The sequence below is a fragment of the Myxocyprinus asiaticus genome, chromosome 9, assembly GCF_019703515.2.
Source record: "Myxocyprinus asiaticus isolate MX2 ecotype Aquarium Trade chromosome 9, UBuf_Myxa_2, whole genome shotgun sequence".
In the NCBI taxonomy this organism is placed as follows: Eukaryota; Metazoa; Chordata; class Actinopteri; order Cypriniformes; family Catostomidae; genus Myxocyprinus; species Myxocyprinus asiaticus.
In genome coordinates, this window is record NC_059352.1 from 44,835,460 (window position 1) to 44,856,823 (window position 21,364).

The window sequence follows — 21,364 nt, forward strand, 5'->3', positions numbered from 1 at the left end:
TTCCTGCTTTTTGAGCTGTAAAGGAGTGGCAATTCTTATCTGACCGACATCTGGATTTTCTGTGCAGTTGACTCATCTTTTAGTTTTTATAAAGTGCTAGTTCACTCTCCTTGTCTCCTTTTCAGAATCACTGATATTGCTGAATGTTGTTTATACATAAACAGTATCACTTTCACTCTTTCTGCAGCTCTACAAATATCCTAATGTATCCACACCTCACATGTTATACGATGTTTTATATTTATGAGGACAATATTATTTTGAAATTAGACAGCTGATGTTCGGAGCATGAGCAAGGGAAATCAACATGCTACACTGACGGTTAGGTTTAGGGTTGGGGTTTGGTTTAGGGAGTAGGGTTAATAAAATATAGGCAATATACACTGATCAGCCACAACATTAAAACCACCTGCCTAATATTGTGTAGGTCCCCCTCGTGCCGCCAAAACAGCGCCAACCCGCATCTCAGAATAGCATTCTGTGATGCTATTCTTCTCACCACAATTGTACAGAGCGGTTATCTGAGTTACTCTACATTTTGTCAGTTCAAACCAGTCTGGCAATTCTCTTTTGACCTCTCTCATTAACAAGTTTCAACAAGTTTCCGTCCACAGAACTGCCCCTCACTGGATGTTTTTTGTTTTTGGCATCATTCTGAGTAAATTCTTGAGACTGTTGTGCGTGAAAATCCCAGGAGATCAGCAGTTACAGAAATACTCATACCAGTCTGTCTGGAACAAACAATCATCCATGCAATTATCTAAACAGCCAATTGTGTGGCAGCAGTGCAGTGCATAAAATCATGCAGATACGGGTCTGGAACTTCAGTTAATGTTCACATCAACCATCAGAATGGGAAAAAAATGTGATCTCAGTGATTTGGACTGTGGCATGATTGTTGCTGCTAGATGGGCTGGTTTGAGTATTTCTGTAACTGCTGATCTCCTGGGATTTTCACGCACAACAGTCTCAAGAATTTACTCAGAATGGTGCCAAAATCAAAAAACATCCAGTGAGCTTCAGTTCTGTGTACGGAAATGCCTTGTTGATAAGAGAGGTCAACAGAGAATGGCCAGACTGGTTCGAACTGACAAAGTCTACGGTAACTCAGATAACCACTCTATACAATTGTGATGAGAAGAATAGCATCTCAGAATACTATTCTGAGATACGGGTTGGTGCTGTTTTGGCAGCACGAGGGGGACATACACAATATTAGGCAGGTGGTTTTAATGTTGTTCAAATAGTAATAGATGCTATTTTCACTAAGTGTAAAATAGCAACAAAAAGCATTTTCTTTGTACTGAGTGCAAACAGTGTTAGATGCTATTTGCACCCCAAATGAAATATTAACATACAGTATAGGGGCATCACTGTAGCGTGCTTATTGTGTTTATTTAGAGTCCCATGGACACCCTACACTAACCCCTAACCCTAAACCTAACCCTAACCCTACCTTACAAAAACTAACCATGGTTTTACTAAGTAACCATAGCATCACCATGGTATTTTGTAGTAAAATCATAGTAACCACAAAATTAAACATAGTACTATATTAACACCATATTGCTGTAGTAAAACCATGGTTAACTGCATTAAAAAATGGCCAAAAAGCATGGTTACTAAAATATTACTATAGTAAAAGCATGGTTAATTTTACCCACATCAAACCTTTCTCTCAACTCCCCACCATCTCCAAATAAATGTAATGAAATCAACCTTTATATTCATTTTTATTTATTATTATAAGTAGTATAAGAGGAAATATTAAGAGAGACAGAAGATAGAATGGGAAAAAAATGGGACAAAGGGGGAATCGAACCCGGGACGTCTGCTTTATAAAAACGAATCCACACTGCCTTTACACATAACACTATTGCAGCAACATAACTCTTGGGAATGCAATTTGACTTTAATTTCTGTGTTTGCACTAGACTATTGGAGTGCAAATAGCCCAGCTGTGTGGCAGGTGCTATTTACTCCTAGTGTGACACTCTGTAAAAGATATGCATTCCTGTTGACTATATTACCTCGTTTACAACAAAAAACGCAACTTGCTTTGGGCACCACCCTGTGGACATTTTACCTTCACACTATTTCCAACTTTGGCCACAGGAGGCAGTGGTTCAAATTTCAGTATGCATGGACCAATTTCAGCAGCAGAACTTTCGAATTACTGGTGCCGAAATTCACAATGTGATCAGTATGGTTCTTTCAAAAACTGATATAAAAGTAATAAAAAATAATTTATTTATTAATATTTGTTAATGTTAGTTAATAAAAATACAATTGTTCATTGTTATTTCATGTTATTTCATAGTGCATTAACTAATGTTAACATATACGACTTTTGATTTAAAAAATTTATTGTAATATGTTGAAAGTAACTGTGGGTGAGAGCGTGGTCGAGCGTTCAGGTTTTCACCTGAGATGAATTGCTGGTAATTGCTGTTCCTTTGTTCACAGTGAGAGATGGAGGAAATAAAAGGGGCTCAGAGTGAGGGAGGGAGAGCCGAGCTTCAGAGTGTGTGTGTGTGTGTTACAGAACGGTTCCACTAAAAAGCACATTGTTTAAGTGTAAATAAATTTACCTTTGAGTTGGATTCGCCGTCTCCCACTTCCTCATTCCTCGAACCTGTTACACTGGTGCTGAAACCCGGGATTAGAGGAAGAAGGATATGCTGTCATGGAGTTGTCGCCGCTGGAGGAAGTCTTCCGATCCCTTGCCAGCATCCACCAGGGCCAACACCAGGCCCTCATGGAGCTTCGGAGAGAGCAGCAATAGCACTTTGAGGTGCTCCTTTGGGCCCAGAAGAGGACTGGCAGGTGCTGCGGAGCTTAGTACCCCAGGAGGGGGTGGCCTCCCAGTCCCCGGCAGCAGCGCACCCCCATGACTTGCTCACCAAGATGGGGCCTCAAGATGACCAGGAGGCCAACCTTGAGCTCTTTGAGCACACCGCCGAAGCTCTGAAATTGCTGCCGGAACACTGGATGGTCCATCTTCTGCCGCTGCTGAATGGGGAAGACCAGATCACGGCACAACAGCTTCCGGTCGCCAAATTCCTGGACTACTCGGTGCTGAAGAAGTCCAAGATCATCGTCAGCATTTCTGCTCCTTAACGCTGAGCAAGGCCAGCTGCCCATTTGCCTTTGTCCAGCAGCTCCGTGACGTCTGCCGGTGGTGGGTGCTGGCCAAGGAGGACAGCGATGCCGAGGATGTCATCAACCTGGTGGTGCTGGAGCAATTCGTCTCACAGTTACCGAAGGGGACGGCCAAGTGGGTCCAGTGCCACTGGCCGGCGTCACTGGATGAAGCAATCCAGATGGCAGAAGACCATGCCCTTCACACCTCTAATGTCTCCTCCCCTGTTCTCTCTCCCCCCCTCCTTCCTTCCGTCCTGTTCCGTTTCCCTGGAAACGGGGGAACATTCCCCCAAGACCGGCTCCCCGATCATGGGGGTTCTCTGCTTCCATAAACCCTGTCTCTCCCCTCTCTTTGTCCCAGGTGAAGGAGTCCGCTGCCACGAGTGTGGGCAGAAGGCTTGGGCCGTTCTGTTGGAGTTGCGGGGAGCCGGGCCATGTTTGAGAGAAGTGCCCTGTAATGGAGGTGGGGGCCTTGATCCAGATCCCGACACCCCACAGACCGCCCCTGAGCAAGCAGGGACATGCCAAATACCCATGAGTATTAAGGGGGGTACATACCAAGCCTTGGTGGATTCAGGTTGTAATCAAACCTCCATTCATCAATGCTTGGTTCAAAACGGGGCATTGGAGGCAAATAATTGGGTAAGGTGAGATGTGTGCACTGGGATATTCATGATTATCCTGTAGTGACCGTCAGGGTAATATTCCGGGGACAAAAGCATAATATTGAGGCAGTGAATAGTCCTCGCCTCACCCATCCGCTAATTTTGGGAACTAATTGACTGGCTTTTCGGTCATTATTGAAGGGGTTGTGTGTGGATGGGTCCTGTGAGAAAGTAAACTGGTGTGGGATGTATGAAGCTCTGGCTGGGCCGTCTGTGGCTGCTCCGTGCCAGACTTGAAGTCATCCTCCCCCACCCTTAGGGAATTCCCAGTAGGGGATGGCAAGGGCCCTTTGAGGTCACAAGGGCAAGTTGGGGAAGTCGATTATGAGGTAGTGTGTATGGATAGGGGCGGGGCACGTCAGATTTGCCATTTCAACCTACTAAAACCATGGAGAGAGGCGGTACCCGTATCCTTGGTGAGGGTAGTGCCGGAGAGGGAGGAGCTCGGACCGGAGGTAAATCTAAAAGCCAACCACTTCACCTTCCCTTGTGGAGACCACCTCTCACCGTCACAATGTACAGAGGTTGCCAGGTTGCAAAATAATTTCTCTGACTCTCGCCTCTCCCTGGCTGCACTAATCTCATAAAACACCACATTGAGACAACCCCAGGGATAGTGGTACGTAGTCATCCATACCACTTACCTGAACACAAGAAACAGGTAGTATGGGAAGATTTAAAGGCCATGCTCGATATGGGGGTAATAAAAGAATCCCACAGTGACTGGGCTAGCCCGGTGGTGTTGGTACCGAAGAGCGACTGCTTGGTCTGGTTCTGTGTGGATTATAGAAAAGTTAACGCGGTATCGAAATTTTATTTTATGATTATCCAATGCCTCATATTGACGAACTGCTCAATCGGTTGGGCAAGGCTCACTTTTATTCAACTCTGGATTTAACAAAGGGATATTGGCAGATCCCCTGAACGCTGATGTCCTGTGGAAAACCGCCTTCTCAACACCGTTTGGCTTACACCAATTTGTGACCCTTCTTTTTGGTTTGTTTGGGGCACTGGCTACTTTTCAGCATCTTATGGACAGGGTTCTCATGCCACTCGCTGCGTACACCGCTTCCTATTTGGATGATATCATTATTTATAGTAATGATTGGTGGCGGCACATGCAGCATCTGGGGGCCGTTCTGAGGTTGCTGCGATGAGCGGGGCTCACAGCAAACCTGAAGAAGTGTGCAATTGGGCGGTTGGAGGTACGGTATCTGGGGTTCCACTTGGGTCATGGTCAGGTGCAGCCTCAAATTGATAAAACCGCAGTGATTGCGACCTGCCCGAGACCCAAGACCAAAAAAGAGGTGAGACAGTTCCTGAGGCTGACTGGCTATTATCAAAGGTGTGTGCCTAATTATTGGGATGTCACTAGCTGCTGACTGATCTCATGGAAAAGGGAGCTCCAGACCCGGCCCAGTGGATGGAGCCATGCCAGCAAGCATTCACGCAGGTAAAAGCTGCACTTTGTGGTGAGCCGCTTCTGCATTCCTCTGACTTCTCTCTCCCTTTTGTTTTGCAGACAGATGCATCGGACAGGAGCACCCGGTGCTATACATTAGTATAGTGGGCGGTCCTCACTCTCCACTACTATTTGTTGGGATGAGCATTCACCCTCTGTTCGGACCATGTCCCGCTCTAATGGCTCCACCGCATGAAGGATGGCAACGCCCGGATCACCCGTTGGTATTTGGCACTCCAGCCGTTTAAGTTCGTGGTGGTCTACAGGCCGGGGGTGCAGATGGCTGTCACGGACTTCCTCTCCAGAAAGGGTGTTGGAGTGGGCAGGCCAGATAGTTCCCCCAGACTGAGTCGGGTGGTGGGGGTATGTGGAGGCGAGGGTGTGGTTGAGCGTTCATCTGGGGAGAGAGGAATGACTGATAATTGCAGTTTCTTTGTTCACAAAGAAGAGAAACATTATGAAACATTCTTAATCCAATTGTTTTGATCAAAAAGCATATTGTAGCTCATTGTTAACTTCTTAGGTGTTCATACATACAAGAGCTATATTTTTGGCATGTTAACTGAAACATTTTATAATTTTTTTCATTAAAATTTTTTGAAATTCTTTAACATTTTAAAATACACATTAACTGCAGCTAAATCAGTGTGAAACATGTGAAGATGTATATTTTATCAAGGTTTATATGAAATTTCATTTGAATATAAAATTGCATTAAATTTATATAAATATGTAAAGTAAGAATTTCTAGTAATTTTCTTATTAACTTCCTTAATTACTCATTACTTCTGAAAAACAACTTGGTAGTCAAAATCTAGGCAACCAAATAATTTTTCCAACCAAACAACATCTGTACTTGTATACAATATTTTTAAACAATTTATTCTGTTTATTGTATAAACTGCTGAATGTTAATATATGATTATGTTGCTGTAAATCAGACACTGGAGATCGGGTAGGATCCATGTGCAGAGAATTACATTAGGAGCAAACTCAAATTCACAGTCAAGGCAGGCAAGAGTCAGAAACACTGGAGGCAAATATACAAACAAATCCAATGGGCAAGACAGATCCAAAGAGAGAGAGCAAGTGGTCAAGATAACTGAACAGGCAATATACAAGAGAAACGCTCAGAATTGCAGCTATAAGAGGCAAACAATACTTCACAGAGAGTAAATTAAGGAACAGGGCATTTATACTCTCAGGGAAACAAGCATTAGATTTGGCACAGGTGTTGTGGGTCTTGAATAGTATTGGGGCGATGAGGACCTCTGGTGGTGAATGGGTGTATCCGTTGGTGTGGATGTGACAGTACCACCCCTCCTAAAAGCGGCTCTTGACACAGATCTGGGCTGTTAATTAGTTCTACCCCTAGTCCAAGGGGCAGGCCGACTAGGATTACACCTGTGGAAGTCTGCTATTATACAGGGGTCAAGAATGTAATCTGTCAGCACCCAGGAACGTTCCTCTGGCCTGTAACCCTCCCAGTAAACTAGGTAGAATAGTTGTCTACTTTGTCTGTGAGAATCTAATATGGTCCATACCAGGTATGCAGGGCTGCCATCGACTTCCAGAGGAGGAGGAGGTATGGTCCCCTGATGGTGATCTGTGTGGGGGACTCAGCTAGTTTGAGGAGAGAGACATGAAAGGTGGGAGCAATGGGATAATGGGATGGTAATTGTAACCAGTAAGAGACAGGGTTAATCTGTTTGTCAATTTTGAATGGACCCACATACCTAGGACTGATTTTATTACAGGGCAGCTTAAGGTGAAGATTTTGTGTTGATAACCAGAATTGCTGTCCTGGATGTAGGGGTGGAGCAGGTCGGCGGTGGCAATTGACTTGAATTTTCTGCCTTCTGATTGCTCTCAGGTGTACATGAGCTCTGTTCCAGTCTTGTTTACTGTGCTTTACCCAGTTATCTACAGCCATATGACCAGCAATATGACTGTAGAAACCATGCCAGCTCCTGGTTTTGTCGCTCAGCCTGGCCATTTTTCAGAGGGTGGTACCTTGAGGTGAGACTCACATTAATCTGAAGCTGGTTGCAGAAAGCTTTCCAAACTCTAGAGAAAAACTGAGGTCCATAATCTGACAAAATATCTTCAGGGAGATGATAGAAGCGAAACACATTATGAAAAATGGCCTCAGCTCTTTCAAAGGCCTTAGGCAGACCTTTCATAGGAATTAGACAACAGGCCTTGGAAAATCGGTCAGTGACTACTAGAATGGCAGTATTACCTTGAGACCGTTGGAGGTCAGTAAGGAAGTCCACAGAGAGGTGTGACCAGGGATGTTGTGGAATGGCAAGAGGCTCCAGAAGACCAGCCGGGAGCTGCTTTGGATTGAGCACAGACAGTACAGTTTATAACAATATTTGTCACGTCTTTAACAAGAGACTGCCACCAGAATTTTTGCTGTGTTAACTGGATTGTTCTTTGGATCCCTGGGTGCCCAGAACTGAGAGAGGAATGTAACCATTAAATCAGTTGCGGATGTACCTGTGCTGGAACATAAATTTTATTCAGGGGACAGGCAGGAGGAGGATCTGCTACTTGCGCCTCCTGGATGGTATCCATGATTTCCCAACGCACAGGAGCGATTACAAATGATGGGGAGATGATGATCTCCTCATGATGGTCCCCACAGCTAGGCTCATATAACCTGGAAAGGGCAACTGCTTTGACATTCTTTGACCCAGGCCTGTAAGTGACAGAGAAATCAAAGCAGCTGAAGAACAATGCCCTGCGAGCTTGTCATGCATTTGATCTTTTTTGATGCATTCCAGGTTTCGATGGTCTGTTAACACTTGGAATGGATGTCGCACCCCCTCCAGCCAGTGCCTCCACTCCTCAAATATCACTTTCATGTCCAAGAGTTCACAGTTGCCAACATCGTAGTCCTTCTTTGGGGCAGTGAGTTTACGTGAAGAGAATACGCAGGGAAGGAATTTGGGTGGAGAGCCTTGACGCTGAGAGAGTACTGCCCCTATTCCAGACTCAGAAGCATTCACTTCCACTACAATAGGTACAGAGGGGTCTGGGTGTTTGATAATTGGGGCACTAGTGAATTGGGTCTTGAGATCTTTGAAGGCTTGGAAGGCACATTCCGTCCATTGAAGTTCACTAGGTCGTCCTTTTTACAAGAAAGTAAGGGGAGCTGCGATCATGCTGAATCCTCGGATAAAACATCAGTAAATATTTGCAAAGCCAAGAAATCTTTGAAACTGTTTGATGGTCATTCGTTGTGGCCAATTTGTGACGGCATGGACCTTGGAATCATCCTTGGATACACCCTGCAGAGAGAGAATGTAACCCAGGAAAGACACTGAGGTCTGGTGAAAGACACAATTCTCTGCCTTGACATTCAGTTGGTGTTGCAGGAGACGCTGAAGTACTTGTCTGTCGTGGACTATGTGGAGCTCCAAGGAGGGTGAGTAGATTAATATGTCATTGATGTAAACTATTACAAACTAATTAAGCATGTCTCTAAACACCTCATTGTCCAACGCCTGGAACACAGAAGGGGAGTTAACAAGGCCAAACGGCATCACCAAATATTCAAAGTGCCCTGAGTTAGTGTGGAAGGTGGTTTTCCATTCATCACCCTCTCTGATCCAAATCAGATTGAAAGCACTTCGTAGGTCTAGCTTGGTGAATATCTTGACATTTCTGACTTGCACAGTGGCAGCGGGAACAAAAGGAAGGGGAAAACGGTATTCCACAGTGACTGCATTGAGGCCCCGGTAGTCAATACAGGGCCGGAGCCCACCATCTTTCTTTTCCACAAAGAATAACCCTGCAGCAGTGGGTGACTCTCCATGGCCTTGGTGTCAGGTTTGGACAATGGGTATACTCTGCCCCAAGGTGGAATTGTACCAGGCAACAATTTATGGCACAGTCCCAGGGCCGGTGAGGTGGTAACTTTGTGGCTTTAGTCTTACTAAACACCTCTGTAAAAACTCTGTATTGTTGGGGAATGAATGTTGGTTCCCTCACCTCTGGGCTTTCTATGGTAGTGGCTCTACAGGACATCAGGGGGGTTTGTTGGAGGCAGTTTTTGATGCACTTGGGTTCCATTTCACAATCTGATATCCACTCCAAGAGATTTCAGGGTCATATTGAGCCAGCTAAGGGAAACCTAAGACTAGGGAATTCTTAGGTGAGGTGATTACCAAGAAGTTTATAGTTTCAAAATGGAAGAGGCCAATTTGAAGACAGATGGGAATGGTTTATTCCTGTACAAGTCCAGAGCCCAGAGGGTGACCATCCAAGGCAGCAACTGAAATGGGCGAAGAGCAGGGGATGGTTTTTATGCTGATTTTTGTGACAAGGGCATGGTCAATGAAGTTTCCAGTGGAGCCAGAGTCAATTAATGCTGAAACAGGGGATTGCATGGATTAGCAATGAATAAGAGCAGGTTCTGTATGCTGTCTATGTTCTAGATACAAACAGGCCATTGTACTCACCCAGGAGGAGGGAGTGGAATTTTTTTCAGGGTGGGCAGGGCATATGGCTCGGAGGTGACCTGACTGTCCACAATACAGACATAACCCTTGCTGAATTCTTCATAGCCTCTACTCTGGAGGGAGTCTGACTCTGCCTACTTGCATGGGTTCAGCAGGAGTGAAGTTGTTGCAGAGAATGGACAAGGATAAAATGCAGGTAGATGAGCTTTAAGCAAATAGTTGATTCTAATGGCCAGCTGAATGAATTGGTCAAGTGAGAGACTGTCATCTCTGCAGGCAAACTCAGACTGAAGTGTTTGATTTAACCCTTTTCAAAAGATCATCTTTAATGGCTCATCCATCCATCCAGTTTGTTCAACTAGGGTTCTGAAAGATAGAGCATAGTAAGCAACAGCAGATCTCCCCTGTCTGAGGCTGATTAGCTGCTCCCCTGCCTCATGGCCACCAGCTGGATGTTTAAACACTTCCTTGACCTGGGCTTGGAACAAGGCAAGAGAGTTCCAAAGTGCTGATTTTTTTTCCCATACTGCAGTAGCCCATTCTAGAGCTCATTCATAAGGCGACCTTAGATTCCTCAATATGGAATGAGTTAGTTTGTTGTGCGAGGTAGATCGAGCACTGCAGAAGAAAGCCATGGCACTTGTAGGGGGAACCATCATATTTCTCAGGCAGCGCAAGGTGCGGGTGGTTGGTCAATTGCGGTTGTGAAGGGAGGATTTGATCAGTTGGAGGAGGGGTTTGCTGAGAGAGGATGGTCTGGAAATACTTCATCCATTGCCTCAGATAGTTTTCTCAGTTGTTGATGGTGCTTTGTAGGAGGTCACCCTGTTTGGCAACAGCTACATGTAACTGCTGGACGAGGTTGGCAAAGTATTCTGTAACTCAGAAGACACTGGAGATCAGGTAGAATCCATGTGCAGAGAATTTTATTAGAAGGAGCAAACTCATCTCACAATCAAGGCAGGTAAGGGTCAGAAACACAGGAGGCAAATTAACAAACAAATCCAATTGGCAAGACAGATAGCAAGGTCCAAAGAGAGAGCAAGTGGTCAAGATAACTGAACAGACAATGTATAAGAGAAACACTCAGAATTGCAGCTATGAGAGGCAAACAATACTTCACAGAGAGTAAATGAAGGAATAGGACATTTATACTCTCAGGGAAACAAGCATTAGATTGGGCACAGTTGTGCTGGGTCTTGATTAGTATTGGGGCAATGAAGACCCTGGGGTGAATGGGTGAATCAACTGGTGTGGATGTAAAGGCTGCAAGCTGGTTCATTATCAGATCATTATCAGATCAGTTTGTAAAGGCCGGCAGAGTAAAATGTGGACTTTTCTTCCTTCAACACTTATTCAGATTATGTATGCTTGAACTTTTACTCTTGCCACACCTCCCTTTAGGCAGTTTTTCCTTTGATATAGTATATTTGTTATGTTTCTTACATCTGTTTTGTGTGAGTGTGTGCGAGACTGTATGTGCATGTGTGTGCATGTTTGTAAACAAGAAGCAGTCCCATTTTGAGACAAAAAAAATTGTGGGTGAGAGTATGGGAAAGAGGCTAAATGTAAGTAAAGTATTTTTAAGAAAAATCGAATTCATAAATGTGCGAAAATATCTGCCACAATTGATGCCCAGGTCAAAATTGACCCTGGAACGCAAAAGATGATTTTTTTTATTTATTTTTTAATGGTTATATCTCTTAAATAATTTCTTATGTGATATTTAAAAATTATGATTTACCTCTACCGGATCCAATAGGAGAGTTAATAAATGATGTAAAAGTATTGCTCATTGTGTTTATGCGTGTTACCCTAATATAGCAAAAATTACACTAAAGGAACATAAATGGGTGAAAACTAACAAATGGGATATATTTGGACTCTACATCACTCAAGAAATTTGAAGAGAGTAGAGACATTTCCAAATTAATCAGCTATCTTGTATTTTTTGCACCACTAGGTTCCCAACTTGGACCGATGCTCTCAGGGCATGGTGGCAATGATGCCAAGTTTTGTTTCAATACGCCTATATGCTGTAAGGTTTATGATCAAACTCAAAATAGCAGACAAATAATACGGCAGAATCTTGAATGATAATATGGCTGCCTTATGAAATGATTTCATTGTATTGGCGACTTTTGAACAGCTTGCACTGCTAGTTCTCTTCTCAGAAATAAAGTCCTGGGAAAGGACATGTCATGGCTGACTAAAAATGTCAGGGTCAAAGATTGCATGAACTTCTAGAAATGAGAAACTGCTTATGAGCTAAAAATATGTAGTGTTACCTGTTTCAAGCTGTTTTATGCAGAGGACAACACTCTGGGTGCAGTGGGTTAGATATTAAGACAAGAGGAAACTGTCCTCCAAGGACACGCACCACCATGTAATTGTATTCCATGTTGACTTGAAACTTCTCAGCAGTTCATGCACTCTTTCCACAGATCATTCAACATTTCTCTGTTCATCAGTCTTAAACCGGCAGCATGAGGCAGCAAACAGTGGTTATGTATGTAGAGATTGGTTGTTTTGTGACATGCTTATGTGGATGGATTTTGATCTGTTCCACTCTGGCAACTGAGTACTGGACCTTCTCAGAGGTTGGTTCAGTTGTTCTCACCACCGGTAACTACTATTCCAATCTCTGGATGGACTGTGTGTCAGACACTACAGGAGTATCAGACTGTAAATATTACCCCTCCATGATGGACCTGCCTGGTAAGGAAACAACCTGTTAAATCAGACATGTTTAATCACATGTTATGATTAGGCTATTACAAAAAAAAACACTTCTTTTGCATTTTTGTGCTAAATGTGCCTCCATGCGTGACATTAGTAACATCATTTGAAAGTTTTGTCAGTGTGTTTGGTGTGTAAGGTAAAAACAAAACAAACAAACAAACAAAAAAAAAAAACCATACATTTTATGTTTAATTCCCCATTTTTGGTTTCCCATCGGAATATCAACCAATTTGAATTAATCACAATAACATTTTAATGGGTTATACAAAATTAAAAAATACATAAAAAATCTACCAGTATTGTTTTTATTAAAATGAAAATACCATGCTTTCACTTTTTTTCGTCTTTCTAAATATATTATGCATTGTTTGAGAAAATGCAGAATTTGTCTTTTTACCCTGCACTTTCTTTCCAACCCTTTTTTGCTGTGACCCTGTAATTAATATATATTGCTGTATCTTATATATTTATTTATAAATTATGTAATAATTTATATATAAATGATTTCATTATTTACTGTATATATATATATATATATATAAGGTCTTGTCAGGCTCAATAATTCAACTCTTTTATAGGAAAAATAATTAACATAATTTATTTATTTATTTTTTTTTTTTACACAAAAATATTATTGGCTCAATTCATGAGAATATTGACTGTAACTTATATATGTGTGATGCGTGATACTTGATCTATAGGCGTGAACAACCATAGGGGAAAACAAATCCTGGTTACTGGTAACTTATTTCCATGTGGAAAATGTAAAGAAATATAAAATAGATTTGGCTATTTTTAAAAAACATTTGTGTGTGTGTGTGTAGGCAGGTTTGGGTGGTTTATGAGGACATTTTTTTAGGTTACAAACTGGTAATTACTGGTAATTACATTTATGCTATAAATATGGTTTATGAAGACATTTCTAGGGTCCCCATAAATCAAATCGCTTAAAAAAAAACAAACAAAAAAACATACTAAACGATGCTTTTTTTTTTTTATGTAAAAATGCATTACGTTTTTTGTGAGGGTTAGGTTTAGGGGTAGTGTTAGGGTTAGGGGATAGAATCTATAGTTCGTACAGTATAAAAATCATTATGTCTATGGAGAGTCCTCATAAGGATAGCCGCACCAGCATGTGTGTGTGTGTGTGTGTGTGTGTTTTCGCCCACTTATATAAAAGCAAAAATTCTACAACTAATATTTTTTCCCCAGTTATTTGAATAAAGGCTAAAAGAAGACTGCTTTGAAAAATACAAGTTATTCAGTGACAAGATATGAGATGCATGTGGAATCTCAGCTCTAACATGCATCTGCAGCAGAAATACATTTAGTGTGCTGGGATTGTTTCCCCCACACCAGTATAAGACTTTAATCCAGTTATCAGACTGATTTGAAGAATAATATGTTATTATGAATATTATGAGTGATTTCAGCTGTTCTAACAGCTAAAATATGTAAGGGACAATTGTGCACACATTCAACAAGGCATTTGAACATGTAACACTGCTTATTTAATTGAATTACATGAAAATAAAGTGATTTCATAGCACTTTGCGTTCTCAATGCACGTTATAAGAAAAACACACAGCGTACTAATAGCAAACCAAACTCAGAGTCAGAACACTCCCGAGATAGATGGAGTTTGTGTGGGCTGTTCACTGTTTGCAAACCGCTGAGACAGTTGAAAACAGTGGCCATGCTGGACCATGTTAATCCAGACTATACGTACATTTATTGAATGAAATTGCAAACTTTTGTTGGGTTTAATAAATTGCACTGGTTCATATCACGATTTATTTTGAAATATTTGGGTTATATTCTCAGCCCTACATTTAACATATTTCATTTATCACATACGTTGACTTTCTGCCCTACTTTTAAGTATTCATGTGATATTACATGTTAATTGTAAATTATTCCAAAGTAAATTCAAATTTTCACGAAATCATTGTCTCAGCTTATACCTTCAGAATGGCATATAAGAGCTCTGCGTAGGGCATCAGTTTGCTCCTCCGCACAGAGATATTTTATGTCTCCTCTTCCAGCCAGTGAAACGGCACTCCGGCATGTGATTGGAAGCAGGAGATGCAGATTTTCATTTCTTTGGTGTCAATCTACACTGCCTGGCTAAAAAAGGTTGCTGTTTGGATTTAAATAAGCAGAAGAGCCCATGATTGGATCATTATTGCAGTGATTAATATGTTTCATCTGGCAACAATTCTTTTAACCCTAATGTAAAGTGATGCAGTGTGTAGCTTCTCATTCCTTAAACAACCATGTTGGAAGATGTATCCCATGGTTGTGGAAAAGATGTTACTGTGTTTCAGAAGGGGCAAATTATTGGCCTGCATCAAGCAAAGAAAACAACTAAGGAGATTGCTGAAATCACTGGAATTGGGTTAAGAACTGTCCAACGCATTATTAAAACCTGGAAGTATTGTGGTGAACCATCAGCTTCAAGGAAGAAATGTGGTCGAAAATAAATCTTGAATGATCGTGATCAGAGATCACTAAAACGCTTGGTGAAGTCACATCTTAACAAAATCAACAGTAGAACTCACGGCTATGTTTAATAGTGAAAGTAAGAGCATTTCCACCCTCACAATGCGACGAGAACTTAAAGGATTTGGACTAAACAGCTGTGTGGCCACAAGAAAGCCACTTGTTAGTGAGGCTAATGGGGAAATAACAACTTCAACTTGCTTGGGAGCATAAAGATTGGACTGTGGAGCAATGGAATAAGGTCATGTGGTCTGATGTGTCCAGATTTACCCTATTCCAAAGCGATGGGCGCATCAGGGTAAGAAGGGAAGCGCATGAAGCGATACACCCGTCATGTATAGTGCCCACTGTACAAGCCTCTGGAGGCAGTGTTATGATCTGGGGTTGCTTCAATTGGTCAGGTCTAGGCTCAGCAAGGTTATGCAGTTAATAAAATGAAGTCAGCTGACTATCTGAATGTACTGAATGACCAGGTTATCCCATCAGTGGATTTGTTCTTCCCTGACAACACAGGCATATTCCAGGACCACAATGCCAAGCTTCATCGGGCTCAAATTTTGAAAGAGTGGTTAAGGGAGCACGAGGAATCATTTTCACACATGAATTGGCTACCACAGATTCCTGACCTTAATTCCATTGAAAGTCTTTGGGATGTGCTGGAGAAGACTTTACGGAGTGGTTCGACTCTCCTGTCATCAATACAAGATCTCGGCCAAAGATTAATGCAACTCTGGATGGAAATAAATGCTGTGACATTGCATAAGGTTGTTGAAACAATGCCACAATGAATGCGTGCCGTAATCAAAGCTAAAGGTGGTCCAACGAAATATTAGAGTATGCAACTTTTTTTTTGGCCAGGCAGTGTACCAAAGTGGAGACATGCAGTACTTCTGTGTGCGCGCGGCATCAAAGCAAGATGCAGAGTGGCGCATGTGTGCTCCTGTGCTCAAGAGACACCACAAAAATAAAGACTGTATAATATCTACTTAAAATTCAAAATAATTAGATCTTTTATAACTGTCAACAACCTAAGGAAAAATCAAGCATTCCAAGGAACATATTCAACATTCCAGCATATTACAAACCATGAAAACCTAAATCAAGCATTATCCTAACTTTCAAGACTCTGTGCGAACCCTGCTGTTGGTACTTTGCAATGCTATAGCCACATATATTAGGACTGGTAGTGACCTCTTCAACTCTCCAAAAGGGGGCGCTGTGTCTGGAAAAAAGTTTACACTTAAAATGTTCAAGTCTCCGAATACATAAGTCAGGCATATGTAGTATACTTTGAAAGCTAACCATAAAAGATAACCATTACTTCTGCATTTGTTACATAAAATAACAAAATAAGGCCTGAAAACATTCACATCACAAATCAGCGCCACCTAGAGGTCATGTGGAAAAAAGCTTAATAAGAATATAAAACTATTTCAAATAGCATGAAAATAGACAAATTATGTATCAAATAAAAGCTCTCATTCTCAGGAATTGTGTTGCCCTAATACCACAGTTCTAAATATTTTTAAAAGAATCACAAATTGAAATATGATTTCTGTAAGACATCAAATACAAATGTCTTTTTTATGCACCAATCACTGCTACTGTAAGCCCCAAATAGCTAAAAACTTATCTGCTTTTACCTTAGGCAGTGGTCTAAAAAATTAGCCATTTTTTACTTGTCTATGAGCTTGCTTGTGTGAATAATCCAATGTTATATCTTAGATGTCCAAAACAAAATATGCGGTCCTGCAGGAAAATGCTAAACAAATCATTGGATTGATGAAAATAAAATGTTATTAATCATAACAAAGGGGAGGATCTCAGCTTTCTAATGACATCTAGATTGAGCTTCTAGTCCACTCAAACATTAAGGGTGGTGTGTGAACTGAATATTAGACTGAATGTCTATGGATTAGTCTATGAGGGCTAAAATGCATTGCCACATTTCAGATCAGCATTTTGTGATAGAAGGTGATAGAGGACAAAAAAAATTCTAGTACTGACTGCTATCTAGTGGAATAAACTAAGACTATTTGGAGGGAGATGGAGTGACCAGAACCAGAATTACATGCTTACAAATTTATGTAAATTAGTCCACAGTATGTGTATATGGTGAAAAAAGCCCAAAAATGTCCCAGATTTAAAGAGGTTAAGGATTAGCCATTGAAAAGCCTACAGTTCTTGACCACTAATTTAAATATTGGGGTTTGTCGTGTCCTTTGTCAGTTTTGGTTTTGATTCAAAGTGGAAAAATGAGAAATTTCTTTAAAATTTAGCAGTAACTCTTTTGAATGAAAAAATAAAATAACAAAATCAAGCATAAATGGCACCGTTTCCTGAGAATGGGTGTAATATTCACCCCAAAATATGCTCTGTATGGTATTCTATATGCATTGTATTAAAAGTATCTCTCTCTCTCTCTCTGATTGTTAGTTTTCCTCCATGTGAGCAGGGCTTTGGCTGTCATCTCTGTGATCTTTGGCTTCTGGGGGTCTGTGCTTGCTCTCATTGGGATGAAGTGTACCAAAATCGGAGGCTCTGAGCTCACGAACACCAGAGTAACATTCGCAGCAGCTTTGACGTACATGGCATCTGGTAAAAAACCTTTCTTCACAAGCATTTTGAAAGCATAAATTGAGTAACAAAAATTTAAGTATTGCTGTATCTGTTTTGCAGGGTTCTGTGGTATTATAGTGTACTCCATGTGGGGAGATAAAGTACGGACAGACTTTTTGGATCCATATTACTTAGAACAGAAGTATGTAACTATGATTTCTTTCATGATGATCATGCACGTCCAACCTTGAAAATTATTAGTGCTTGTTCTTGTTTGTAATCCATTAAACAGCATTTTAAGCTCTGTAGGTAACAGATTGGTGACTGATATAAAACTTATAAGTGCTTAAAATAAATGTCTTTTGTTTCTCAGGTTTGAGCTGGGTGCAGCCGTGTTCATCGGTTGGGGAGGTTCGTGTCTGATCATATGTGGGAGTGCACTCATGTGCTATTTCTCTGGGAGAAAGTCATTTCCCCAAAGGTCTGGCCTGTCTCAATTAAAAATTACTACTGAACTGCTGTTCTTAATCAGTATCCATAAATGTACATTATTTTAAGCATGTTTAGATACTGTTAAAAAAAAATTGTTAAAACATTCTTAAAACAAGATACATTTATACTTGAGAATATATCTTGCATTAGTTTTATTTTTTATGCCCCATTGGCAAATTTTGTGAGATTTATGCTTAAAACAAGAAAAAACAACTTGCAAATGGGGTAAGAAATGTAAACTTACTTTTTTAATGGTAGTTTTATTAGGAAAAGTAACAAAAATACTGATTAAAGGGATGGTTTACCCACAAATGAAAATTCATTTACTCACCCTCAAAATGTTCCAAACCCATATGACTTTCACTCTTATGCAGAACACAATGGGAGATTTTTTAATGAGTATCGCTGTCCATCTTGTCAAAACAACGGCAGTTGAAAGCTTAAAAAAGGAACCAAGTATCATAAAAGTTGGCCATGTGACTTGTGCATCATATTCCAAGTCTTCTGAAGATATATGATAGGTTTAGGTGAGAAAAAAAATAAAAATAAATTTAAGTCATTTTTCAGTGAAAATACTGATCTCCATTGCACAATCAAGAGCGCTTCGAGAGAAGCTCGTTCACAGTAATTTGCATGCACAAAGCCTGTCCTATGTCTTCAGAAGACCTGGAATATGAAGCAGGGGGTCGCCTGGACAACTTTAATGATACTTTTGGGTCCTTTTAAGCTTTAAAGTGATGCACTATGTACTGCCATTGTATTGAAAAGACAGACCGTAAGAAATATACACAGATGAGCCAAAAAATTATGACCACCTGCCTAATATGCGGTTGGTCCTCTGCGTGCCACCAAAACAGCGCCAACTCCCCGAAAGTCAGATGGGTTTGGAACAACATGCAGGTGGGTAAATTATGACAGAATGTAAATTTTTGGGTAAACTAATCAAAGGTTTTGTTTTTTGCAGTATATAAGAATCAGTGTTTTCTTTGGTATCTTTATTCCACTCAGGTTTACTAAGAAACCCAGAAGACCACCAACCTACATGACAGCAAATACCAGACGGACATACATGCTGCCAGGCTCGCCCAGACACACAACAATCATCATGCCACCTTTATACCAACAAAACAGAGAGAATAGACAAAGAAGTGAGAGCAGAGGGACCAAAGGAACACAAGAAATTCAATCTCTAAAAACTGTCAGACTCACTCGGCCCCCCATTGACTCGGCTGTGTAAAAGTTTTATTTTCCCCCTCCCCTTTTCTCCCCAATTTGGAATTCCCAATTCTCAATGCGCTCTAAGTCCTCGTGGCAGTGTAGTGACTCGCCTCAATCTGGGTGGCGGAGGATGAATCTCAGTTGCCTCCGCGTCTGAGACCGTCAATCCGCGCATCTTATCACGTGGCTTGTTGAGCGCGTTACCGCGGAGACGTAGCGCGCGTGAAGGCTCACGCTATTCTCCGCGGCATCACGCACAACTCACCACGCGCCCCACCGAGAGCGAGAACCACATTATGGCAACCACGAGGAGGTTAACCCAACGTGACTCTACCCACCCTAGAAACCGGGCCAACTGGTTGCTTAGGAAGCCTGACTGGAGTCACTCAGCACGCCCTGGATTCAAACTTGTGACTCCAGGTGTGGTAGTCAGCGTATTTACTTGCTGAGCTACCCAAAAATTTTTTGAAAAAAAAAAAAAGGCACTTGTTGACATGTCTCTGTCATAAACAAAAAGAGCCCTTCTCTAATCCAAGAGTGTTTGTACTGTAAACGCAAAGACAAATCTTACATTGAAAAAGTGAATTTAATAAATCCATATTTTACATATTATAAAAATCTTGTCAATTTGAAGCTATATATTTTAATTGCAGTGAGACATTTAATACATAAACTATCAAAACACAAAAAAACAGACAAAGCATGAGGCTATAGTTTTAAAGTGCAAAATTGCTTGGCTGTTGAGGAAACCTGTACTTCAGTTTTTTCATATAAAGTACCTTTAACACTGTCATTATCAAAAACATTTCTAAGGAATGAAAAGCTGTTTTTGTATTGATGTCCCTGAAAAGTCACTTAGCCTGAGATACAAGAGATATTGGATATTATAATTATTTACAATTATAAGGTGTATTAGCTTGTTTATGTTTTGGTATTGCTTTGCTAGATTCCCTTATTGGCCAAGTAATTAGATCTCATCTGAATCATCCCAGTCGCTGACAGTCACTAAACTGCTCTTGAGTGTGCTGCCGGTGCCTGCATCTGTGAGACCTGAAAACATAAAACCAAGATATGTGATCAGAGTCACAGTCAAAACATTAGCTGAAAAATTTATTTTATCTGATGGAAAATAAAGCTAAAGCATAAAGAATATCATTTAAATAGTATTAAAAACATAATAAACCATAGAAGAAAAAAGGCTCTGTTCATTGATTTGTATGACCATGGGTTTTAGGCATAGTGTCATGCATTAGACCATATTATGGTGGGTTTCCAGATTAAATGGATCTAATGAGAAAAGAACAGTAGCATGTTTGTCTGCAAGCAAACTAAGTGTACACACTAAATAGTTCATAACTTCATCCATCCATCTTCTATAGCCACTTGTCCTATGTAGGGTCACGGGTAGTGCTGGAGCCTATCCCAGCTGTCTTGGGACAAAGGCAGGGAAACACCCTGGACAGGTGTCCAGTCCATCAAAGGGCTAAGACACACAGACATACACATTCACACCTATGGGCAATTTAGAATTTCCAATTCACTTGACCTGCATGTTTCTGGACTGAAACTGGAGTACCCTGAGGAAACCCACATAAACATGGGGAGAACATGCAAACTCCACACAAAAAGGCCCTGGGTGAGCCAGGACTCAAACCGGGGACCTTCTTCTTGTGCCGAGCTTAGTTAATAACTGATCATAATTAAAGCAATAATTGTATATATATATATATATATATATATATATATATATATATATATATATATATTTATTCTGTATGCCAAATGTTGAAATTTTTTTCCATAAACAAAGAATTATGTACCTGGTTTCTGTCCTTTGCCTGTCGATGAGCCCCACACACTAGTGCTGGTGTCCAGACTCTTGTCCAGGCTCTTCCTGATTGGGGCAGGGCTTCGGCTGGGTTTGGGTACAGCGGGCACATCCTCCAGAGAAGATATATCCCAGTCATCATCCTCATCTTCATCTGTGTACTGCAAGACATAGGTTTGCTCAAAGTGAGTGAATGGGTCTTTAGTAAAGTGAAATAATCATATTTTCACAATTTTAGCTCAAAAACAAAAGTTGCTATTCTGAGACTGAGTTATGACATCAT

At 41.1% G+C, this 21,364-nt stretch overlaps 2 protein-coding genes across 7 annotated transcripts in view; one reads left to right on the forward strand and one right to left on the reverse strand.

Annotated features, from left to right (window-relative positions):
• Positions 1 to 12,101: 12,101 nt before the first annotated feature.
• cldn10d (claudin 10d) lies at positions 12,102 to 19,282 on the forward strand. Its single transcript, XM_051706551.1, has 5 exons — positions 12,102 to 12,458; positions 17,421 to 17,582; positions 17,664 to 17,745; positions 17,917 to 18,024; positions 19,044 to 19,282. The coding sequence occupies exons 1-5, from the start codon at positions 12,227 to 12,229 to the stop codon at positions 19,270 to 19,272; spliced, it is 813 nt and encodes a 270-aa protein (XP_051562511.1). The 5' UTR covers positions 12,102 to 12,226; the 3' UTR covers positions 19,273 to 19,282.
• Positions 19,283 to 19,303: 21 nt separating this feature from the next.
• dzip1 (DAZ interacting zinc finger protein 1) overlaps positions 19,304 to 21,364 on the reverse strand; it is a 29,725-nt gene continuing 27,664 nt past the window's right edge. For 3 of the 6 annotated variants that reach the window (XM_051706549.1, XM_051706547.1, XM_051706546.1), the window contains 2 exons: positions 21,074 to 21,242; positions 19,305 to 20,303 (listed from right to left, as the gene is read on the reverse strand). In XM_051706549.1, coding sequence (XP_051562509.1) covers positions 20,221 to 20,303; positions 21,074 to 21,242 — 252 coding nt within the window. In that variant the 3' untranslated portion in view covers positions 19,305 to 20,220. Of the gene's footprint in view, positions 20,304 to 21,073; positions 21,243 to 21,364 lie in introns of all 6 variants that reach the window. The other 3 variants (XM_051706545.1, XM_051706543.1, XM_051706548.1) reach the window with 2 other exon arrangements.